This window comes from Coenobita brevimanus, chromosome 57 (assembly GCF_032717465.1).
Source record: "Coenobita brevimanus isolate Jiangsu-jjx chromosome 57, ASM3271746v2, whole genome shotgun sequence".
NCBI classification, from domain to species: Eukaryota; Metazoa; Arthropoda; class Malacostraca; order Decapoda; family Coenobitidae; genus Coenobita; species Coenobita brevimanus.
In genome coordinates, this window is record NC_137010.1 from 37,826,134 (window position 1) to 37,849,299 (window position 23,166).

The following is a 23,166-nucleotide window of genomic DNA, read 5'->3' on the forward strand; positions in this document are numbered from 1 at the left end:
CCTATTACATTCACATCCACACCACAACGCTCCTTTATTTCCTCATATGTCATCCTGTCTCTCCATGTGACTCCACAGGCTCCTCTAAAATAACTCATTTCCAATGCTCTCACTCTTGACTTGTGTCCTTCCAACAACGTCCAAGCTTCGCTTCCATACATCTTCACCTGTTTGTCGAAAATCAGTCATGCAAGAATTGATCTAAATCCGTCTACCTACCTATCTAGCTAAATATGTAACTAGAACGAGGACCCACTACAATTCTTGTTACAGTCTGTTGGTGACCTATTTTTCTGTATATTTCATTTTTGATGCCTGCAGAGAAACTTTTGAAACTGAGGAGGTTAGAAGTAGCCTTTGTTAAATCCGTCATCATAAGAGGTGTCCCTTAAGAATTAAGAAAATAAAGCAGAAGAAAGTAAGAACTGACGTGATCGTGGTGAAATGGAGACCTTGAGCCTTTTCTTTTTTCTTTTGCTTTTTTTTTAACCAGTCTATCAGACCTTTTGTTTATCTACTTGCATACCTATCAGTTCACTTGTCAGTCTACTTGTCAAATCAATAACTTTTGTATGAACATGTTTACATCAGTCTACCTATCTTTGAGCCCCTACACAGATTTCTAAACCCATTATCACCTCCTATAATTGCCGTCAGATGATCAGCGTGTTACTTGCTGTTGGAAATAACTATACATACAGTGAGGAGTGCCAGTAAGGTAAATATCCTGCAAAACATGAATATACATTTATTTATTTTATTATGCCTCTGACTTTTACATACACTTCAGTAGCAATTCCGTTTTTAATTTCCGTTTATATTCGGTACCGTTAATTTGCAGATGTTGCGGTAGAAATGAAAGTCACGTTTAAAGCCAGCCAGGAGACAGGGCGTGCGTGCTGGGCAACCCCCAGGCCCTGTCTTCCCCCTTGCTATTTTTTTAGTCAGCCCATACCCCATTGACCGGGCTAATGTATGGCCCGGCCTGCACTATAGGTGCAGGAAAGCTATAAACGAACGAACGAATGTAGAAATTAATATTGCCGTGATGAAGAGGCTTGTGCGTCGGAGTGATGATGAAGGTAGACCAGGCAAGTTCACTTTTAAGGATAGGACGAAACATGTCTCGCCCGCAGTAATCGGCTGAGCACTTAGTAAATATGAATTCAAAGGAAAATTTCATAGAAGATTATTTGAGTTGGTAAGAGGATTTTAACAAAGATTTTTTGTCCCTCCGAAGGAAAGGTTAAAAAGACATGCTGGCAGTCCGTACAAAATGTAGCGCTGAATCAAGACACGTGCGATGCAGGACTGGTCTTACGGGAATCTTAATGTACTGTCAATGGCACGTCTCTCGCAACGATATATTTTGTATATTCAGTAACACTATATGATGTGTCTTTTGCTGTATGGTAAGTATGTTACAAAATGGTAGTTTTTTTTTTTTTTCCAGTCAGCACTATAATTTGGGGTGAGTAGCCTAGTTAAATAAGCTCTATAGGCAGCAGCAGATGATTGACTAGAAATCTTTTTGTATTTTACTGTCGACTACTGCAAAATGAGCATACAAGTGACGATCTTTAAAAAGGACTAAATGAATTCCCTTGCACATTGTTTATACCTGTTTACAGGAATCTGATATCATACCTTTGTGCTCCTAAAATGTAAAAGAATTATTAACGGGGACAGACACCTGGTGAAATGGTGGCGTTTGGGAAGTAAAATAAGAAGAGCTGAAGTGTCCGCGACAGAAACCGTTAGTGCTGGTTAGTGCTCCCTCTGTCTTTTCATTTCATTATCATTTTTTCTTCATTTTCTGCTTTCCCTTACTTTCAGTTACCATTCATATATCTCTCCTGCTCTAATCATTACAGTCTTTCTCCTTCCCACTCTTTATCTTCGCATTTCCTGCAGCCATTCTTTCCTCCTTCTGACCTTTGCTCTCCATCTCATCCTCTCATTCCTTCACTGTCTTACTGCCCTCGTTTTCTAACTTTACTCTTACTAACTCTCCACAGCACTTTTCATCCCTGCTTCAGCATTGCCTCATTTGATGACCTGTTTATAACTTGACAATGAATTTTAGTATTTCCCCAGTTGAAATAAAACGTCTGTTGCTAGTCTAAATCAGTACCAAAGAGAAGGGTTAATGCATAATTACCGGTTGCCTAATTCTGTGAGTGATACAGTTTGGGAAAGGAAGAAATCACTGTGTAAGTGTGACGTGTGGAAAGAGACCGTTCGATGGAGAAGGGTGAGCAGGGTGTAGTGTAGAATGAGGTAGAGACGGGGTGGTGAGAAGCTGATAAAGATAGATCTACACATTCAGGCTGAGAATGATTCTACACTGTCCCCTGAACTTGGTAGTAACGACCATATAAAATAAATAATTACGGATGAACTAGATTTCTATCTTGTTAAATTCTAAATAATGTACTTGAAACTCTCTCTCTCTCTCTCTCTCTCTCTCTCTCTCTCTCTCTCTCTCTCTCTCTCACACACACACATACACACACTCACACTGTAACTGGCGTATTCATTCGTCTAAGTTCTTGGAGGCGGGACGGTCCTCTTAAATACCTCCAACTTTACCACCAATACAGTACGGTACAGAACAATCAAGAGCCTAGGAGATAAGACACATTTTCACTGGCAATAATGCACTTAAAAAGAAAAACACAATAACGAGTAGAATTGCTCAGGCACCTGCAGCGAGGCTCTTGTTTCAGTTTGCTGCAAAAAGTTACTAATTATAACAGAGATCCACTTATATAGGACCACTTATATGTCTCAATAGGCTTATATTAAGCAATTTTACTAATGCTGTCGCTAGATGACGCCACTTCAGGTTTCAACTGATGGCAGATTTAGATTTTCCATTTTAAGTTACCTAATATTGAATCATTTTTGTCTCTCCAAAGGTCTCTTTTTAATAAATCCGCCAAAGAAAGAAGATGCAGAGGAAGAAGAAAAAAAAAGGCCACTTATTGACCTGCTGGCTATCGCAGCAGGAAAATAATAATAAATAACTCCTTGGGTAAGAGAGGAGAGGGGGAAAAAAAAAATCAGACGTTGAAATTCCTATAATGTCCTTCACATATCCAGACATTGTCACCTACCAGATCCAATATATATATATATATATATATATATATATATATATATATATATATATATATATATATATATATGACGCCAATCATTAATGTAACTGTTAGCTATTTTAGTAAGACAGGCCTCAGTGAACCTATGTAAATCCATTCGACAATCATAAAAAGTATTTTTTTTTTAAGAAAATAAAGCGTAAGAAATCGGATAACAAAGAAAATTAAATAATGGAAGGCTGGTAGGAGTATCACTTTATGAGTGGTGTGCCAGGAGAGAGAGAGAGAGAGAGAGAGAGAGAGAGAGAGAGAGTCCAGTGTGTGGTGATGGTAATGTTTTGCATGTGTAGGGTAATGGTGGAGGAATGTGTAATAATGGTGGTGTGCGAAGTGGTGATATTGACAGCAGTGAGTAGTGGTGATTTTCATTTCGGTGGTGGTGGTTGCTGATGGTGGTGTTTGATGTGGTGGTCATGGAGCTCGTGCTTGGTAATGGTGATGTGGTACGTGACTGTGATATAGTGGGAGTTTGGCTTTACCATGGAATATAATGATAGTGATTGGTGGTCATAAGGTGGATTGTGTTGATGGTGTGGTGTGGTGTGTGTTGATGGTGTGGTGTGGTGTGGTGCGTTGATAGTGATGTGTATGGTGGCGATGGTGTGGTGTGTGATGACGGTGGCAGTGTGTGATGGTGTGCGGTGATTGTGCGTGGTGATGGCGATCGTGATGGCAGTGGCGTGTAATGGTGGTGGGGTTTAAGTATGGTGTGCTGTGGTAATAGTGGCGTATGGTAACTATGATATATCTACATGTTATGAATATAGTGCGCAGTGATGGTAGTGGTGTGTGATGGTGTGGTGTGATGATGGTGGTGTTGGTCGTGGTTTATGGGGGTGGCATGGTAATGCTGAAATAAGGTTACACATTCCTTCAAGTAATCAGGATACTGCGATAGTGAACGGGTTGTGGATGAAAAGGAGCAGTATAAATTGTGGAATCCTAATATTGAGAGTTTGGTTAGGAAAGCTGAATCAGTGTGTGCTGTTGCGAAAGTAGCATCAAATGAACCAGAAAATAGTTATACATTATGATATTCAAGAATCTGTAGTCACATGTAAAACATATTTACAAGAAGGAACACTCAGTGAGTACTTAGCACCTGCGCCCACCAACTGCTTTAAACATCGAACATTTGGTCCTGTGGCTTTGACCTTCGTCCCATTGCTCACAAATCGAACAAGAGCAATCCAAGATTGCAAACCTCCGCCATGGTAGTGTGTGTTGTAGAGCTTGTGGAGATATATTTTTTTTAATTTCCTTTTTTTTTTTTTTTTTTTTTTTTTTTTTTTTGCAATCACTGTAGCCATTATTAATCAAGTGAGCAGCAAAAATGTTGAAGTTGCCAGTAACCTGGAATGGCAGAGAATTCTTTTTAAAATTTCCTGAATCCGAATGATGATCCGGATCACCACCAAAGTCTAATGGATTGTTCCTTAGACGATACTCCACCTAACAATTTCATCAGAATCCGTTCATAACTTTTTGAGTAATCCTGCTATCAAAGAGACAAACATACAAATAAATCAACTCTGCAAAAACATAACCTTATTGGCGGATATAATTACTTATTTCTTGTTTGGTCCTTAACACTTTCACCAACTGGTCCAAATAAAATCCATGCTGTTTGAGTTGACCTTGTCCCTTCATCTTGAGCGTTTGCCTATTGTCCTCAAAATCAGTTTCAACAATCCTTGATTAATCCACAATCTTTTCACCAAGTTTGATTCAAATTGAATCAAAACGGTTTGATTTATTGGGCAGAACATTTGATATTGTGACAAAATTAACCCCTCAGTCACGTTCAGTCCAAATTCGATCAGAAATGTTTCAGCTGACATCAGCATTTGATAGCCTACTGGCCACTGACCTTTCCCTGCGACCTAAATTTTTGGTTGATTTTTCTATAATCAGATCTCTTTGTCTTTGTATTACTCTAAATAATTCAACAAAATTTGGTCTAAATCAGATTAAAACTGTTCAATAAACCATATGCTCCCGACCTTTGACCTGTTATTAAAAAAAAAAAAAAAAAAAACAGTAAGCCAACCTCTTTTCTGACGATCAGAATTTCCAATAAGTTTGATACCAGTATGATGAAAACTAATTAGTCATACAGTTCACACGCAGACGCAGGGGTCGAACTCTGTCCTTGACATGTGACCTTCTGACTGATTGTTTGAAAAGTAGAATCACTTGGTTATTGCTTTATCTTCAACCCATCCGTTATGTTTGGTCTCAATCGGATAATGTTACTTAAGTTGGCATTGATAAACTTTAACCTTCTACAACAGTGAATTTAGGTTCATTGTTCTAAAATAATAAGACAGCCGCTTGGCTAACCGTCAATATTTCCACCAAATCTGTCAAATTGGATAGAAACACACACACACACATACACACACACACACACATCAATCAATCAAAATATAATATCCGAACTCTAAGCCTATGGGTGTAGTGAACTTACACAGAATAGGAGAGAGAGAGAGAGAGAGAGAGAGAGAGAGAGAGAGAATTATCCTTAAGTTATCAGTACAAAGACTGAAAGAATTTATTTCTCACATACCAGAACCTTCTGTCAAGATTAGTGTTGAGGAATTCTCTGAAATTGAGGTCTTGTATGTTATCATCTTGTTTCTTGTTTACCTTCAGGAATATAGATTCCCAGTATTGTCTGTGTACAGCCTCTTTTGCATAGGGTGTGTGTTGTCTGGAACCGTTTGAGTCTAGAATATAGTGAGGGTCAGGATTATGGTTGCCAGAGAGAGCTTTTATTTTCTCCAAAATGTAGATGGATCTCTGTAAGTGTTGGCTGTATTGTTGATGACGTTGGCCCAATGTGTGTTTTGTTCAGTGATGAAAGCGGTATGGAGTAGTGTCTGAAATGATTTGTATCGTCCATAGTGTGCTAGTGTCCATCCGTGTGTTTGGGAGTGTGTTCTGAGGGCATTGAACTGGTTAATTAATTTCAGTTTATATTTGGTACCGTTAAGTTAATTTGCAGATGTTGCGGTAGAAATGATTGTCGCCTTTGAATGCAGAAATTTTTTTGTGGATAAATAGCATCGCAGCATTTAAGTGATTTTGAATTACACCTCTTTCAAAGGAACGCATCCTTGCCGTGATGAAGAGGATTGTGCGTCCCAGAGATGGTGAAGGTAGAGTAGTCAAGTATGGCCATACTAGGCTAGTTATTTTCAAGGTTAGGACGAAAAATGTTCAGCCCGCAGTAATCGCCTGAGTCATTACTAATTATGGAATGAAAGGAAAATTTCTCAGAAGAAAAACATTACCAGTCCCAGCCCCGGAGGGGCTTGGGAAAGGTATTGATTTTCACTCAGTTTGTCTGTCTTATTGCCTATCTATGTGTCTGACTGTTAACAACTTTACTCGAAAACTATTGGTGCGATTGTGACTACTATTACAGCGATGATGGGCTATGACGTTCTGATCACCTCATTACATTTTGGGCCAAATTGGGCCAAGGCCCAGATTGTAGGGGAAAAGAAAAAAGTAAACAAAATCGTTTTTCGCCATAACTCCTTTCAAATTCGTCATTTTGACATGAACCCGAAACCTAAAGGTGCATCTTTCAAATCTCCATCCTATAACATGCCTCATTACATCACGGAGGTCACCCCCCCTCCCCCTAGTTAGCAGTAGGAGGTCTATATAAAGTGGGTTGGGCCAAAAATTTCAAAAGGGCATAAAATCGTCCATTTTCACCTAATTTACTCCAAACCTGATATGTGACATCTTTAAGTAGATATCTTGGTGATTATACATCAGCACTAAAATGACGGCCGGGGACGGGTTTGATATGCCTTGGCATCACTTCTTGTTTGAGCTGGTGAGAGGATTATAACGAGGATTTTTTGTCGCTCTGAAGGAAAGGTAAAAAGACATGCCGACAATTCGCACAAATTGTAGAGCTGAATCAAGACAAGTGCGATGCAGGAATGGTCTTATTGGAATCTTAAAGTACTGTCAATGGCACGTCTGTTGAAACGATTTATTTTGTATATTAGGCAACACTTTATAAAGTATCTAAGTCTCCTGCTGTATGGTATTTTTTTTTTCGCTTTCAGCACTGTAATTTGGGGTAAATAGTTAAATCAGCTCTGTAGGGAGCAACAAACGATTAAATGGTAGTCTTTTTGTATTTTGCTGTCGACTGTTGCAAAAAGGGCATAGAAGAGGCAATCTATAACAAGGACATACTGAATTCTCTTGTATATTGTTTATACCTGTTTAAAGGACTCTCACATCATACATTTGTGATACTAAAATATAAAAAAATTATTAACGGGGACAGACGTGTGGTGAAATGCTGACGTTTGATAAGCAAAACAAGAGCTGAAGTGTCGTCAACAGAACCGTCAGACTTGGTTAGTGCTCCGTCTGTCTCTTCCCTTCATTCCATTGTTTCTCCTTTTTTGCAGTTTCCTCCCTCTTTCTCCTCTTCCTTCCTATTATTATTCCTGTCTCTCTCCTGCCCTCACTATTACAGGCTTCCTCCCTCCACCTCTTTATCATCTGTTTTTCTCCAGTTTTTCTTTCCTCTATCTGACCTTTGCTCTCCATCTCATTCCTCCAATCCATCATTGTCTTACTGCCCTCTTTTTCTAACTCTTCTCTTGCTAACTCTTCTGTGCACTTTTCGTTTAAGCTTAAATATTGCCTTAATAATGACCTCGACTATGAATTCCAAGATTTCTCTCACTTGAAGTAAAAAGTCAGTTGCTAGTCAAAATCAGTACCTAAGAGAAGGGTTAATGCATAATTACCGGTTGCCTAATTATGCGAGTGGGATAGATTGGGACAGGAAGAAATCACGGTGTAAGAGAGAAGTGTTGAAAGAAACCGGTCGATGGAAAAGGGTGACCAGTGTGTTGTAGAGTGACAAGAGCGAGACGAGGTGCTAAGAAGCTGATAAAGACAGATCTGCACATCCAGGCTGTGAATGATTCAACACTGTCCCCTGGAGTGGGTATTAATGAGCATATATTTAAAAAAATAATAATAATTACTGCTGAACTAAATTTCTATCTTATAAAAATATATATAATATATTTGAAACTCTCTCTCTCTCTCTCTCTCTCTCTCTCTCACACACACACACACACACACACACACACACACACACACACACACACACACACACACACACCTTGTAATTGGCGTATTCATTCGTCTACATGGCTTGCATGCGGGACGGTCCTCTTCAATACCTCCAACTCTACCACTAGTACAGTACAGTACAGAACAAGCAAGAGCCTAGGAGAGAAATCACATTTTCACTGGCAATAATGCATTAAAATAAGAAATACACAATAACAACAAGAGTAGAATTATTGCTCTGGCACCTGCGGCGAGGCTTTTGTTTCGAACAGTTCGCTGCTAAAAAGTAACTATTTTAACAGAAAGATCCACTTACATGGGACAGCTTTTATGTCTCAGTAGGATTAAATTAAGTAATTTTACTAAAACTGTCGCTAGACGGCACAATTCAAGGTGTCAACTGATGGCAGATTTGGATTCTTCTTGTCAAGTTACCCTATATAATATCATTTTTATGTCTCCAAAGTCTTCTTTTAACACATCCGCCAGAAGCAAAAGATGCAGAGGAAGAAAAAGAACACCGGCCACTCATTTACCTGCTGGCTATCGCTGCAGGCAGTAATAATAACTAATTCTTTGGATAGGACAGAGGGAAAGGAAAAAATAATCAAACAGACATATCAAAATTCCTATAATGTCCTTCACATATCCAGATATATCACTAAACAGATCCCATGGAACAATATATATCCATCCATCCATCCATCATCCAATCCTACATTGCCCCATGAGGAGCGTAGGAGCCCGGGGCTAGACAATTGGTCCCGACATTTAAGATGAGAGTGACCAGCCTCACTCATCCCTGAGTGGCATTACATGAGCAATCAACCCCAACCATCCCTTGGATATAAACCTTCACCGGCTCAATCCGATTGGAGCGCAATAATAACCCACTAAACCACCAGGCGTCAAAATTTGGTTATATGGTTACCACCCAGCATAGTAAATGGTTTCCTGGTGTACAAGAAACAATTTGGCTTGTCACTCAGTGTAGAGTCACTCACAGGCAGAAGGAAGAGGAAAGAATGAAGGAAAGAAAGACAGAAGAGGGTATGTAAAGCTACCCGCAGGCAGATGGACAAGGAAAGAATGAAGGAAAGGAAGACAGAAGAGGATGGAAGGAAAGAAGGATGGAGGAAAGGAAAGGGCAGACACCCGACAGCAGCACTACATCGAGTGAGTGGATGGTGAGTGCCCCCACCTACCACAAAACAATATATATATATCGGTATCTCTCTCTCTCTCTCTCTCTCTCTCTCTCTCTCTCTCCCACTCTATGTGTATATATATGTATGTATGTATATATATATCCCATTTGAGCCCAGTGTCCTCAATATAGGACGAAACAAAAGTTAATAAAGTAGGGAACCCCAGAGTAGGGATCTATGAGCTTCGCGACTATTAGGCGATAGGTGGATTGATTTGATTTGATTAATTTATTACGCCCAAAGGCGACAAACCTAGTACAGTGCCATGCGGCCATATGTGAGGTGAGTACAGGAGAACTCGTGCCACGCAGGACACTCTGTCTAGCTATAACAAATTAACACCCACCAAAGTGTGGATGACGCATGAGAATAACATCTAGGTTATCATTTTCCAACAAAATGTTTACAAGTGTCCACTAATGTGAGTCTGTGTGGTATTAAATCAAAGACAAGTGGACATTGCAGGCAATAATGGTCAAGGGTCTTGGCACTGGGTGCGTCACACAGCTTACAGGAGGAGAAATGAGGTGCGTTGCCCACCCCAGCCACCTGCCACACAAGTCGGTAGCCCAGTCTGAGGTGGGCACACACCACATTATGATGACGACCCATAAGACCACTGCAACGATATCTATGGGGACGAGAAAGTGGTCATTATGTTGGATGGACGCACTGTGAGCCCTCTCAGCATTTCTATGGTGGAGAATAGGGAAGCGGTCTGCTCTGCGTATTATCTGCTTGTAGCAAATGGGGGAGGCATTAGTAGCATCCACAGCGGGCGGATCCAGTCAACAGGTAGTCCTTGCAGGGAGGTCAGCAGTGTTGTTGGCTGTGAGGCCGATATGAGAGGGAATCTGCAGAAAATGAATCACAAGTGAACGATAGCGGGCAGTGGCCAATTGACGGAGTATCTGTGTAATGAAGTGTTGATATACAGGCCTGGGGGAGGAGAGGGCATGGAGGGCCGGCTGTGATTCACAGATGATCAAGCTGCTGTTGTTCGTTCGTATTAATAAAGTAACTGCATCCAGGAGTCCATGTAGTTCACAATACGTAGAGCTCGACGAGGCTGGCAGTTGATGGCCCAGCCAGCCCCCTTGAGGTGGGTCCAGACTTGGGGATAATACAGCACAGCCAGTACTGCCATCCTCCTGCAGGGAGCCATCAGCATAGATATGGTGGGCCAAAGGAAAGGAAGATGACAGCCTGGCGATGGTCTCCAAAGCTATCTGTTTCTGAAGCCGAGGCAGGTCAGTCTTGGAGGCCGGAGTGTATGAGATAGCAGGCACAGGGGTCTGCCAAGATGGAACGCCATAGTCCACCTCCTCAGCAAGGATCGGTACATTGATGTTTAGCCGTCGGACGTTTGAACAAACAATATTAACTAGTGTGTGGGCACCACTGCGAATCAGAGGCCTTGGTGCAATGGGATCAAGGGAAGTCAGAATGATGTGAGAGTAGTGGGGAGAAAGGTGAGGATAATGCAGGCACTTAAAGCTGAAGTATGTAACCACGGAGTATATTTTCTCAACAAGTGGTGAAAGTTTGGTTCAAGCTGCATATTGACATTTCTGATTGAGCCAGGGCAGCCCAGGATGAGTCTCACTACTGCATTTTGGAACTTCTCAAGAGATTAAAAGGCTGTTCTGGAAAGTTGACAAAGAGCAGGGGAGAGATAATCAACAACTGATCAAATGAATGCAATGTATATGGTTCGTGAACAGGATTAGGCACCCAGGCAGCATAAATAGTGAGCCACTTGAGAGGTTTTAGGCGCCGCTGTAGCCGTGTCAGCAGATCCTGAACAATCGGATGCATGCGTTGTCTTGCAGGAATGGAGGGAGAAATCCGTACAGGCGCCTCCAGTTAAAGGTACTGTGTGCACAGAGGGATAACACAATCTCCGACAGAGAATACAGGCAGTGTTCTTGCTGGACGGGAAGTGAAGATCTACTCTTTTCTGGAGAGATAATGAGTCCGCATTTGGAAGCCGACTCATGAAACAAGTGAAGGAAACGTTGCAGATCTGCAGGGGAATTTGAATGAATTTTTTTTTTTTTTTTTTTTTTTTTTTTTAAATAACAGAACGGAGGAAGGAAAAACAAATGGAAAAAAAAAATAATCCATACACCAGATTACTGGTGTCCTCTGTTCATAAAATATCTGTAACAGTTAGACTTGAACAGTTGTAGGTTGAAATTTGGAGGAAAACAACTCTGGGGAAGCGAGTTCCAGAGAGATGCAGTTCGGGGAATGAAAGAATTCTGATAGGCAGAAGTTCTGCAATATGGTTGAGTGACATTCCAGTCATGAGCGCTACCAGATGCCCGTGTAACACGAGGGAAGGCATGGAGAGGTGGCACCATGGACGCAACTTCGTCTGAGCATTTGCCAAAAAAATATCTGTAAAATAATGCAAGGGAGGCAACATTCCTTCTTACTTGCAGGGGAGGTAGTTTATATGTAATGGCAGGGTTGTTAATGATTCTAACAGCTTTATTCTGAATTTTGTCTAGTTGTCTTAATGCAACCTCTCCACAACCATCCCACAAGGGTGAGCAATATTCAAGCTGAGAGCGCACATGACTCTTATAAATTATAGCCAACTGCTCATCGGCGAAGAAGTTACGGACTCTGTACAATAATCCAAGTTTCTTTGAGGCGGTTTTAGCAAGTGATCTGACATGAGAGGTCCAGCTGAGGGCACTGTTAAGTGAGACACCAAGAATTTCAATACTTTTGGAGATGGGAATATTAGTAGCACTGAAAGTAATGTACGAATCTGGCAATATCTGTCTATTAGTAAACTGTATATATTTAGTTTTACTAGCATTAAAAGAGACAAGGTTGTTTTGTCCCCATTCACTGATTGTAGATAGATCTTGATTAATGGAGATGGCTGTACTGAGTTGAGAGGTAGAGATATTAGACTTTGTAATTGGATGTCTGAGTGTGAATGAACTATGTAGTGTTGAGTCATCTGCATATGAGTGAATGGGATTGTGAGTAACAGATAAGAGATCATTAATGTGAACCAGAAATAGGGTTGGCGCCAGAACTGATCCCTGCGGCACGCCGGCGTTAATTGAGTGGAAATTTGAATATACATCATCTACTTTTACTCTTATTTTCCTGTCACTAAGATAAGAAGAAATCAAAGGAACAAAAGACGTTAGTCCATAGCAAGGGAGTTTGGACAGCAGGGAACGGTGCCATACTCTGTCAAAAGCTTTAGAGATATCAAGAGCTACTGCATGAGTTTCTCCAGATGTCATCAGCATAGCAAGTAATTGTGGCTCCAGGGATGTCAGGAAGGAGAGTGCATAGACGATATATGAGGATATTAAACAAAAAAAGGATTAAGGACACCACCTTGTGGACTACCAAGCTCGAAATCCTTAGCAGTGCTGTATGCGCCCTTAAAAAGAACACAAGAGGACCTATTAGACAGGCAACCATATATCCATCGCAGCAGATTTCCCTTAACTCCAAAATCCACTAGCTGGTCGAGGATGATGTCTCTGTTGGGAACATCAAATGCACTCTTTAAATCAGTGAAGGCCACTACACTGGTGAGGGATAGAAGGGTGTATAGCTCCATGAAGCAGTGATGTGTCTCTCACTGTGGTAAAAAACTGTACAGTCGGGGCCCGATAGACGGAGGGCGGTATACGTAGTACCCTGCCAACACCATCCCTTGCCCAGGAACCCTGGGAGCCAATGGGATATATATTTATATATATAATTATACAGTATATATGTAATATATATATAATTATATATATATTATATATATATAATTTATGTAACTGGTAGCTATTTTAGTAAGACAGGCCCCAATGAACCTATATTAAATCATTCTGTGATTATAAAAATGTTTTATTTTCTAAAGATAATAAAGGAAGAAAATCAGATAACATACAAAACTATATAATAGAAGCCTGGTAGGAGCATCAGTTTATGAGGTGGTGTGGCTGTATATATATATATATATATATATATATATATATATATATATATATATATATATATATATATATATATATCAGTAACCTCTCAAATAACGCGAGGGTTGGGTTCTGGAGAGGTCGCGTTAGTTAAAAACACTTTATTTAAACATAATTTTCCCATAAGAAACACTGGTAATATTGGGGGTTACAATCCTGGACTCTGGGAAAATCTACCCATTTAGGGAGTTATGCTGCTCTAAACTTAAAAGCAACACTATTAATTTTAAAGAAAATCCAGGTAAAAACAAAAACAGTATACCTGTATGTGGGGAGAAATAAACAACATTTGAACCCTAGTTGAGCCGAAGCGTTGTTTACTTCTCCCCAAATACTATTCTCGGTTTTTACGTGGATTTTCTTTCAATTCTGCTTCATTCACGGCATTGTGAAAGTTCCTCAACATTATTAATGCATTAGTAGGTCATTAAAAATACTACAGTAAAAGCATCATTTTCATTACAGTAAGTATGTCACAAACAATAACAACACACAGCCTCACTTCATCTATGCATCACTCGTCGTTTGCTGCTGTCCCTCCTCACCCCGCTCCCCCACCTCCTGCCGCTCCTCACCCGAACTTTGTTGTCCCTCCTCGCTCTGCTGTCCTTCCTTTTCCTCTTTCTCTGACTCCCGTGCTACTGGTGATGAAGATAACTCCCTTAAGTTTTCTGTCTTCTTCATAAAGAACTGCTCTATCTTGGTCTGAGTGGTTTTCTTCTTTCTGTTCTGCAGCATCAAGTTGTAACAGTTTAGATCTGCCATCACTTTCCTGGCATTTTGTCCGAAAATGAGTCAAATTGCTCAGAATGGGGCCAAACTTCATTATCGAATATTATAGTTCGAATAAAACCAATTTAAGCAACAGGCAAATAAAAATTTTATTTATGCATAAACTGCCACACGGTCTATCAGCTCCGGACTGTCCAAGGCGCGCGCGGCTAGTTTGAAACCATCACGTACGTGTAAAGTCGCGTTATATCGAGAGAGAGAGAGAGAGAGAGAGAGAGAGAGAGAGAGAGAGAGAGAGACTGGTGTGTTGTGATTGTAATGGTTTGCATGTGTATGGTAATGGCGGTGGAATGTATAATGATGATGGTTTGGTAAGTGGTGATATTGGTAGCATTCCTATGGTGGACATCACCCTAGCAAATGGCCACAACACATCTTTAACGTATATTGACCCCCACTGCTGACCTCTCGCTCGAGGAGTTTTTCACACTTAAGAAAAGATCAAATTTTCGTTAGGGGCGACATGAATGCTCATCACCCTTGCGTCGGATCCTGCAGCCCCACGAACCCCACAGGCCACCACCTAGCCGTCCTAATGGAGGACACGCCCTCCATCTCCCTCCTCAACGACCCCAATATCCCAACACATCTAATTGGAGGCAGGCTAGACCTTTCCTTCATTTCATCCACCCTGGCACACCAGTCACGATGGGAGATTCACCCGACTCTCACCTCCGACCATCATGCCCTACTATGCACCATCGGAATCCCCCCAGCTTCCCAGACCCCCCGGACCACCACCCAGATGGAACACCAAACGCGCCAATTGGCGGTCATACACCGCCACCCTCAACCACCTAATCACCACCTTCCCCTCTCGTGACCTGGAGGAACACGCCGCCCAAGTCACAGCTGCCTTTCAAGCAGCAGCAAAAGCCACCATCCCCATCACAGCCCCCCCAAAGCGCCATCATCACAGGGATCATTGGTTTTACTGCCCCAAGGTCAAGGAGCTCAATCACCACCTAAACAGAGCAAAGAAAATTTACAGGGCCAACCCCACCCCGGATGCACTCTGCTATCTTCAAGCTGTCACCTGGCACTCCATCGCCGAAAAAAATAGTATACAGGGCCAAACATGGCTGGAATGGTGCAACTCTTTTGGGGCTAAGACAAATCTCGGCACCATCTGGAATAAGTTAAAGGTGGCCTCCAGCCCACTTCCTGGCAGCCCCCCCACCCACCCAGACCCCCGTGGCAAAGCCGAGAACATGGCGGAGGAGTTCACCTCACACACCTTCCCCATACAACTTCCAAATGACACAAGGCTGGGGCAAAAGGCCCTCCACCAACACAGGACTGAGCTCATATGCACCAGCCAAAATTCCCCAGCTGAGTCTGACAGCACCTTTATATGACACGAATTCGCCCAGGCCTGCAAATTAAGCTCCAACACTGCCCCAGGCCTTGATGGGATCACCTACAGCATGCTCTCACATGCTGGTCCATTGGCAAGAGAAACCTACCTAGACCTCAACCACTCCTATATCCTAGGCCATTTACTGCCACAGTGGAAGCATGCTGTAATCCAACCCATTCCAAAACCCAGTGACCCTGAGAGCCACAGACCAATCTCTCTGATCAGCCGTCTCGGCAAAATTGCCAAGAGAATGGTGGCATGCCGCCTCATCTGGTGCCTGCCTCCCACACACAGCCGTATCTTTGCCTACACCAGAGGCAAAGGGGCAGCAGAATGCCTCAGCTCATTTCTATCTGAGTTCTGTGGAGGCAAAGGACTCATCATCTTCATCAGCTTCGAGAAAGCCTTCAAGCTCACATGCCCAGAGGCCATCCTCGCAACCCTGGCACACAGGGGAGTGAAGGGTCACCTCCCCTCCTGGCTCGGAGACTTTTTCCGGGGTCATGAAACGGCAGTCCGCTTCCAAGGCCACACCTCCTTCCCCTACTAGCACCATAACGGAACCCCACAAGGTAGCATACTAAGCCCCACCCTCTTCAACGCCCTGATGGAAAACCTCCTCCACATAGATCTGGGACCTGGGACTCACCTCCTCTGCAATGCAGACGACCTTGCACATGTCGTCCACAAAGGCCCATACCACACCAGGGCACAAAGAGCACTTTCAAGGCTCCATCACGAATGCAGGGAGCTGGGCCTAAAAATCGATGTACATAAAGCCAATGTCTTACCCATACGCACCAGGCTCCCCAGTCATCACCTACGCCTTGGGCAAACACCTATAGAATATGTCACCATCCATCAATACCTAGGCATAACTGTAGACTCCCAACTCTCATTCAAACCAGAATTATGCAACTTCGGGAGAAAACCCAACTATGCATCTCCACACTCAGAGCCCTGGCAGGTAAGGGGGAAGGGGCATCCTTCAAAGTCCTCTGCCTTTATTACATCTAAGCCATCAGGTCCATCGTTGACTATGCTGCCCCTGTTCTCCCCACCATCGAATCTCACCTGCTTGAAAAATTTAAGGTCATCCAAAACAACGCCGTGAGAATCATGACCGGCTCACCACGATGGACCCGCTTATGCAACCTCAATCTTGAATGTGAGCTAGAATCCCTAACTCACTGCATACAGGTAAGTGTGGTGCGACTTGCAATCAAACTCGCTCGCAGAGCCTCCCCCCTTCCCTTACTCTCCCAACTCCATGCAGCAACCAAACTCCATCCAGACACCCTCTCTCGCAGCTGGCTTTAAGGTGTTGCCCTTGCCATTCACACCCTTGAACTCTCCCAATTCGTACTACAAGCCCCAGACTTTCTGATCGCCCATTACAATCCTCAGGCCCCATGGGACCCCCCTCTATACGACCTCAACATCCTCTATTCAGCAACCAAAGCAGAAACCCCCACCCAGCAGCTTCAACAGGAAAGCCTACAACACATAGCCTCCATCACACCCCAAAACTCCACCACCTGCTACACTGGTGGCTCGGTCATGGACAAGAGAGCCGGAGCAGCCTTCGTATGCAGCGACCACTCCCATGGCTTCTGACTCACAGACGGAGCCTCCATACTTCAATCTGAGCTAGCTACCATCATTGCTGCCCTAGGAGATGCCCTCTGTACTAATCCATCATCAACCATCATCATACACTCAGATTCTAAAGCAGCAATTTTCACCCTCATGTACCACTCACCCACCGACAATTGCCACTTAATCACGAACATCCTTGCCACTTCCCAACAGATACAAGAAGCAGGAGGATCCATCACCATACACTGGGTCCCTGGCCATGTTGGAAGCAAAGGCAACGAGAGGGCTGACAACACCATCAAATAGGCAACAACACGCCCACACCCTGACATAGAAATCAAGACCAGCCTCTCCCAACTCATGAGAATGATTAACCCCTACACCGCGGGCTTGTTTACCAATGACTTGCGTGTGCCGCGGGGTTATTTGGGCTCCGACAGACTCTCAAAAAATATTTGTCAAAAATCAGTTATTAGTCCTAGAATAATAAAATTCCATATGCTTATGGCACATACCTTCAGCTTTCTCCTGGAATGATTGTTGAGCCTTTGTGTGTTACCGTAGGACTTGTGGAGTCCTCTGAAGTAGGGTAACGAAGTCTCCACTTTACACTTCCCGACAACCCGTAATATGATTACCACAGCCAGATACAAACACTATAAACACTATTCTACAATTTTCAAGTAGTTTGGGATCCATACTAAAAAAAAAAAAAACACTGTGAAAGCAATGGAAATTACGAGCGCGTCTGATCGTCGCACTGGCACTAGTTCGCTCTTGGTAGTCTGTCATTTATTATTCATAAAACCCCTCACACTTTATATTTCTATTACTATATAACACTTATATATATCTACAGTCTTTATCCATAAGTTTCCTTCAGTAGTATTAGTTTATTGTCACTGTAAGGATTCAATTTCTTTCAGTAAAATACGTAGCATTCACTTTCTCGTCCTGTATACTGGCATTGAGAGTGAATGTCACTTCATCTTCACTCTCATAACTCATAGCATTCAGACATGCTAGAGTGAAACTTTCACTTTCATTACTCCTAGGGTATATACTCGTATTCTTATAATACTACTCATTTACATTTCTATTTACGTTCTCTATTTTATTTACGTTATTTACATTTCTATTTTATTTACACTGTGTTGTGCACTGTCACTTGAAATAACTTATAAAACTATTTTCCATTGTTCACGTATATTTACATTCATTACTTTCACTTGCTGTTTACACATTATTTACACATTATTTACAATTCCACTTGCACTGTTTTACTCAATAGAAAGATCGTAGTCACTCTTTTATCAATTGTCAGCCCTTTACCTCTTTCCACACGAGGTTTAGCAGGGGGTAAAGGTCACAGGGCCATTTGCATGGGGGTGAAAAAAGGCCTTGAAGTCAGCAAGAAGAAACATATGTACCCTTGCTTCGGAAGATGAGAGTAAACTGATAACGGAGGGCCAGCGTGGAGGCCTGCTTAGGGTTTATTCAGAGTTACCAATATTTGTTCTTGAAACAGCTAAGTCTAGCACTGATATGATTAGCAGGAAATCTAGACAATACATTTTAAATTTGGTAGTTCCAGGTGAATGTAAATATCACTTAGGCTTCTCCCTTCCCTCCTTACATGTATATTTATTATGAAAATAGATTAGAGGCCTACTTAGGAGATATATATTCAGAGCTACCAATGTTAGATCTTGAAACAGCTTTGTCTAGCACTGATATGATTGGCAGGAAATCTAGACAATACATTATAAATTAGGTAGTTCCAGGTGAATGTAAATATCACTTAGGCTTCTCCCTTCCCTCCTTACATGCATATTTATTACGAAAATAGATTATACGGCATATTTCAAGGGGAAAAAAACAGCAAAAATTAGCGAACGAGTGCACGTGAGGCGTTGTCAGGTGATAATTAGCCAATTCCAGGTGTATGGCACTCTCACTTACCTTATTTCTTTCTTGTATATATTATTTGGTATAAGAATAGGACATAGGGCTTATTTCAATGGATGAAATCAGTGAAAAATTCCAGGGAAGATTTACTTAGCGTAGCACGGCCGGGCAGGCGAGAGGATAGGGTAATGGAGGGGGGGTAGGGAGGGGAGTCAAGAACGGGGAGAAATGGCTAAATTGTCAACAATGGATGGGAGTACAGATGAGATTAGGAGTGCTGACTAGTGTTGGACATTGGCAGTACTGATAGATGATACAAGCCCCCACTTGGAAGCCCGGGTGAATTCAAAATAACACAGAATCACAAAAGCGACGCCCCGCGGTATGATCCCTTGCTCCCAAGCGTCACGAAAGTGACGCCCCGCGGTTAAGGGGTTAAACAACGAACAGCTGCCCGCAACCGTGCAGACCAACAGCGACACATGCAACTAGGCTCCCCCTCTGCTGTATGGCAAGCTTGAGCGATACAATACTCTCAACTCCCACCAACAATATCCAAAGACAACCAGTCATTAATTTGCCTTTGTCGCCTCCGACTGGGAGACATGTGCTGCACCGAACTCCACTCCAGTGACAATCACCCCACCACTGAAGGTGAGCAATGCAACACCACTACCCCCTCCTACACTACCTGCTCCTTTGCCCAGCCACATCCCATCTCAGAGTAGACCCCCCCTACCCCAACCCCTACATTTCCCGATCGCAAGCTGTTGATGTCTCACTGCAGGCACTCTGCACCACTGCCACCATCCTCATTGCTGCTACTCCACCAAACACCCTCCTCGAGGAGGTGCGTCGCGCCCCACCCCCGAGATGAAAAAAAAAAGCAGGGTGCAGGGTGGCCCCCAAGGACCTCCCCTGCACCTATGCCCCATCTTCCCCCGATTACCAAACAGCTCACCCCCACAGACCGGGCTAATGGATGGCATGGCCTTCACTGATGGTGAAGGGAATCTATGAACGAACGAACGAATGGTAGCAGTGTGTAGTGGTGATTATCATTTCGGTGGTGGTGTTTGGTGATGGTGGTGTTGATGTGGTGGTGATGGAGCTCATCTGTGGTAATAGTGGTGTGGTATGTAATGGTAATGTAGTGGGAGTTTGTTGGTGGTATAACATGTGGCTTTGTCATGGAATATCGTGATAGAGATTCGTGGTGATAAGGTGGATTGTGTTCATGGTGTGGTGTGGTTTGTGCTGATGGTGTGGTGTGGTGCGGTGACAGTTGTGTGTATGGTGGTGTGATGATGGTGGCAGTGTTTGATGGTGTGTGATGGTTGTATGTGGTGGTGGTGGTGGTGGTGGTGGTTGTGATGGCAGTTGTCTGTAATGGTGGTGGGATACAAGGATGGTATGTGGTGGTAATAGAGGCATATGGTAACTATGATGATCTACATGTTAAGAATATGGTGTGGTGTGATGGTGGTGGTTGTGGTGTTGGTGGTGGTTTATGGGGGTGGCATGGTAATGCTGAAATAAGGTTATACATTCCTTCAAGTCTTCAGGATACTGAGATGATGGAGGAGTTATGGATTAAATGAAGGAGGAAAACTTGTGGAATCCTAAAATGGAGCGTTTGGTTAGAAAAGCTGAAGCAGTGTGTGCTGCTGTGAAAGTAGCATCTAATGAACAAGAAAACATATATACATTATGATATTCAAGAATCTATACTCGAATGTACAGTATATAATACAAGAAGAAGCACTCAGTGAGTACATAACACCCATGCCCGCAAACTGCTTTAAACATCGAACATTTGATATGGTCCCGCGTCTTTAACCTTCGACCGATTGCTCACAAATTGAACAAGAGCAATCCGAGATTGCAAACCTCCGGAAGGCTGAATGTGTGGTAGATCTTATGGAGATTTTCACATATTTTGTAGAGGCACTGTAGGAATTATTTATCCAGCTAGAAGGAAAATTGCTGAAACTGCCACTGTGCTGCAATGGTAGAGAATTGTATAAACATTTCTGGATGCAGATAATGATCTGGATCACCACCCAAATCTAATGGAATATATCTTTGGCCTTACTCTACCCCGCCTAAAAATTTCAGCAAAATCCCTTCCTAGCTTTTTGAGTAATTCTGCTGACAGACAGACAAACAAACCAACGCCAGCAAAAACATTATCTCCTGACGGAGATAATTACTTAATTCTTTTTTTAACCTTAACACTTCCACTAACTGGGCCAAATAAAACCCATGTTGTTTGAGTTGACTTTGTCTAGGGTTGCCATACGTCCGGATTTTCCCGGACATCTGCATTTAGGTGTCAAAACTTTCGTTTGGGAGAAATTTAAAAAATTCTCCAAAAGTCCGGCATTTCAGCTTCCATCACTTTTTCTTGAAATATTTCATATACTATTAAACTCTGTAATGACGAGAGAGAAAGAGAGGGACTTTCGTTGTTTACGTCAGCCTGTAAGTGTTGCCAACTTGGCCGGTTTAGGGCTGGCAGCTAGCTAAAATATCCTGCCTTTTCCTCTTGGTCAGCGATGCGCCTTTTTTTTTTTTTTTTTTCATACTTAGTACTGTTATAGCCATAAAATAAATGGTAATTGCACACAACTAATGGCTTAGTTATCATTTTTACACTGTAGCATTTGTTATTCTTATAATCTTATCCTGCATCTAATGCGTTGTTGTATTTTAGTCATAATCTTGCCAATTCTGTATTTTGCCTGTTTTCTAGTATATTGTAAAAAGATTAAAGGAGGCCCTCCAATCGGACTGATCCTGTGCAGGTTTATATCCAAAGGATGGTTGAGGCTTATTGCTCACGTCATGCCACTCAGGGATGAGTGAATCTGGTCACTCTCATCTTAAATGTCAGGATGATGGATCATGGATGGATGGATGCAGTACAGTAGCACTGATGTACAGTACATATATATATATATATATATATATATATATATATATATATATATATATATATTGTGTGTGTGTGTGTGGTAGGTGGGGGCACTCACCATCCACTCACTCAATGTAGTGCTGCTCTCGGATGTCTGCCCAGTCCTCTCCTCCATCCTTCTTTCCTTCAGTCTTCTATCTTTCTTTCCTTCATTCTTTCCTCGTCCTTCTGCCTACGGGTGACTTTACACTCCCTCTTCTGTCTTTCATTCCTTCAATCTTTCCTCTTCCTTCTGCCTGTGGGTGACTCTACACAGAGTGACAAGCCAAATGGTTTCCTGTACACCACGAAAACTTTTTACTACGCTGGCTGGTAACCATACCTGTATAACCAAATTTTGGCGTCTGGTAGTTAAGTGGGTAATTATTGTGCTCCAATCGGATTGAGCCGGTGAAGGTTTATATCCAAAGGGTGGTTGGGGTTTATTGCTCACGTAATGCTACTCAGGGATGAGTGAGGTTGGTCACTCTCATCTTAAATGTCAGGACCAATGCCTAACCCCGGGTCCCTACGCTCCTCATGGGGCATTGTAGGATTGGATGATGAATGGATGATGGATGGATATATACTGTATATATATAAAACCCATTGGATCCCAGAGCTGCTGGGCGAGGCATTGCACTGGGAGGGTACTAAGCGTACCGCCCTCCGCCTATCGTCTCATAGTCGCGAAGCTCATAGGTCCCTACCCGGGGGATCCCTACTTTATTAAGATATGAAAATTCCCAGTTCTGTCCAGTACTCTGGACACTGGGCTCCAATGGGATATATAAGAGTTTCATAATACCAAAAGCCCAAAGTTTGTGTTGCAGGGGGAGCATGGCTTTCAGTGGAGTGGTCCGGTATTTTGACTATTCAGATATGGCAACCCAACCCCTGTCGCTTCATCTTGAGCGTTGGCCTATTGTCCTAAAAATCAAATCTCTTCATTCTTGGTTAACCCAAAATCTATCCACCAAGTTTGGTCCAAATCGAATCAAAATGATTTGAGTTACTTGGTAGAATATTTGATCTTCTATCTATCTAT

At 42.5% G+C, this 23,166-nt stretch overlaps 1 protein-coding gene across 1 annotated transcript; it reads left to right on the forward strand.

Annotated features, from left to right (window-relative positions):
- Positions 1 to 15,722: 15,722 nt before the first annotated feature.
- LOC145401962 (uncharacterized) lies at positions 15,723 to 16,205 on the forward strand. The gene has a single exon (XM_080274067.1). It carries the CDS (start codon positions 15,723 to 15,725, stop codon positions 16,203 to 16,205), a length of 483 nt encoding a protein of 160 aa, XP_080130193.1.
- Positions 16,206 to 23,166: the final 6,961 nt, after the last annotated feature.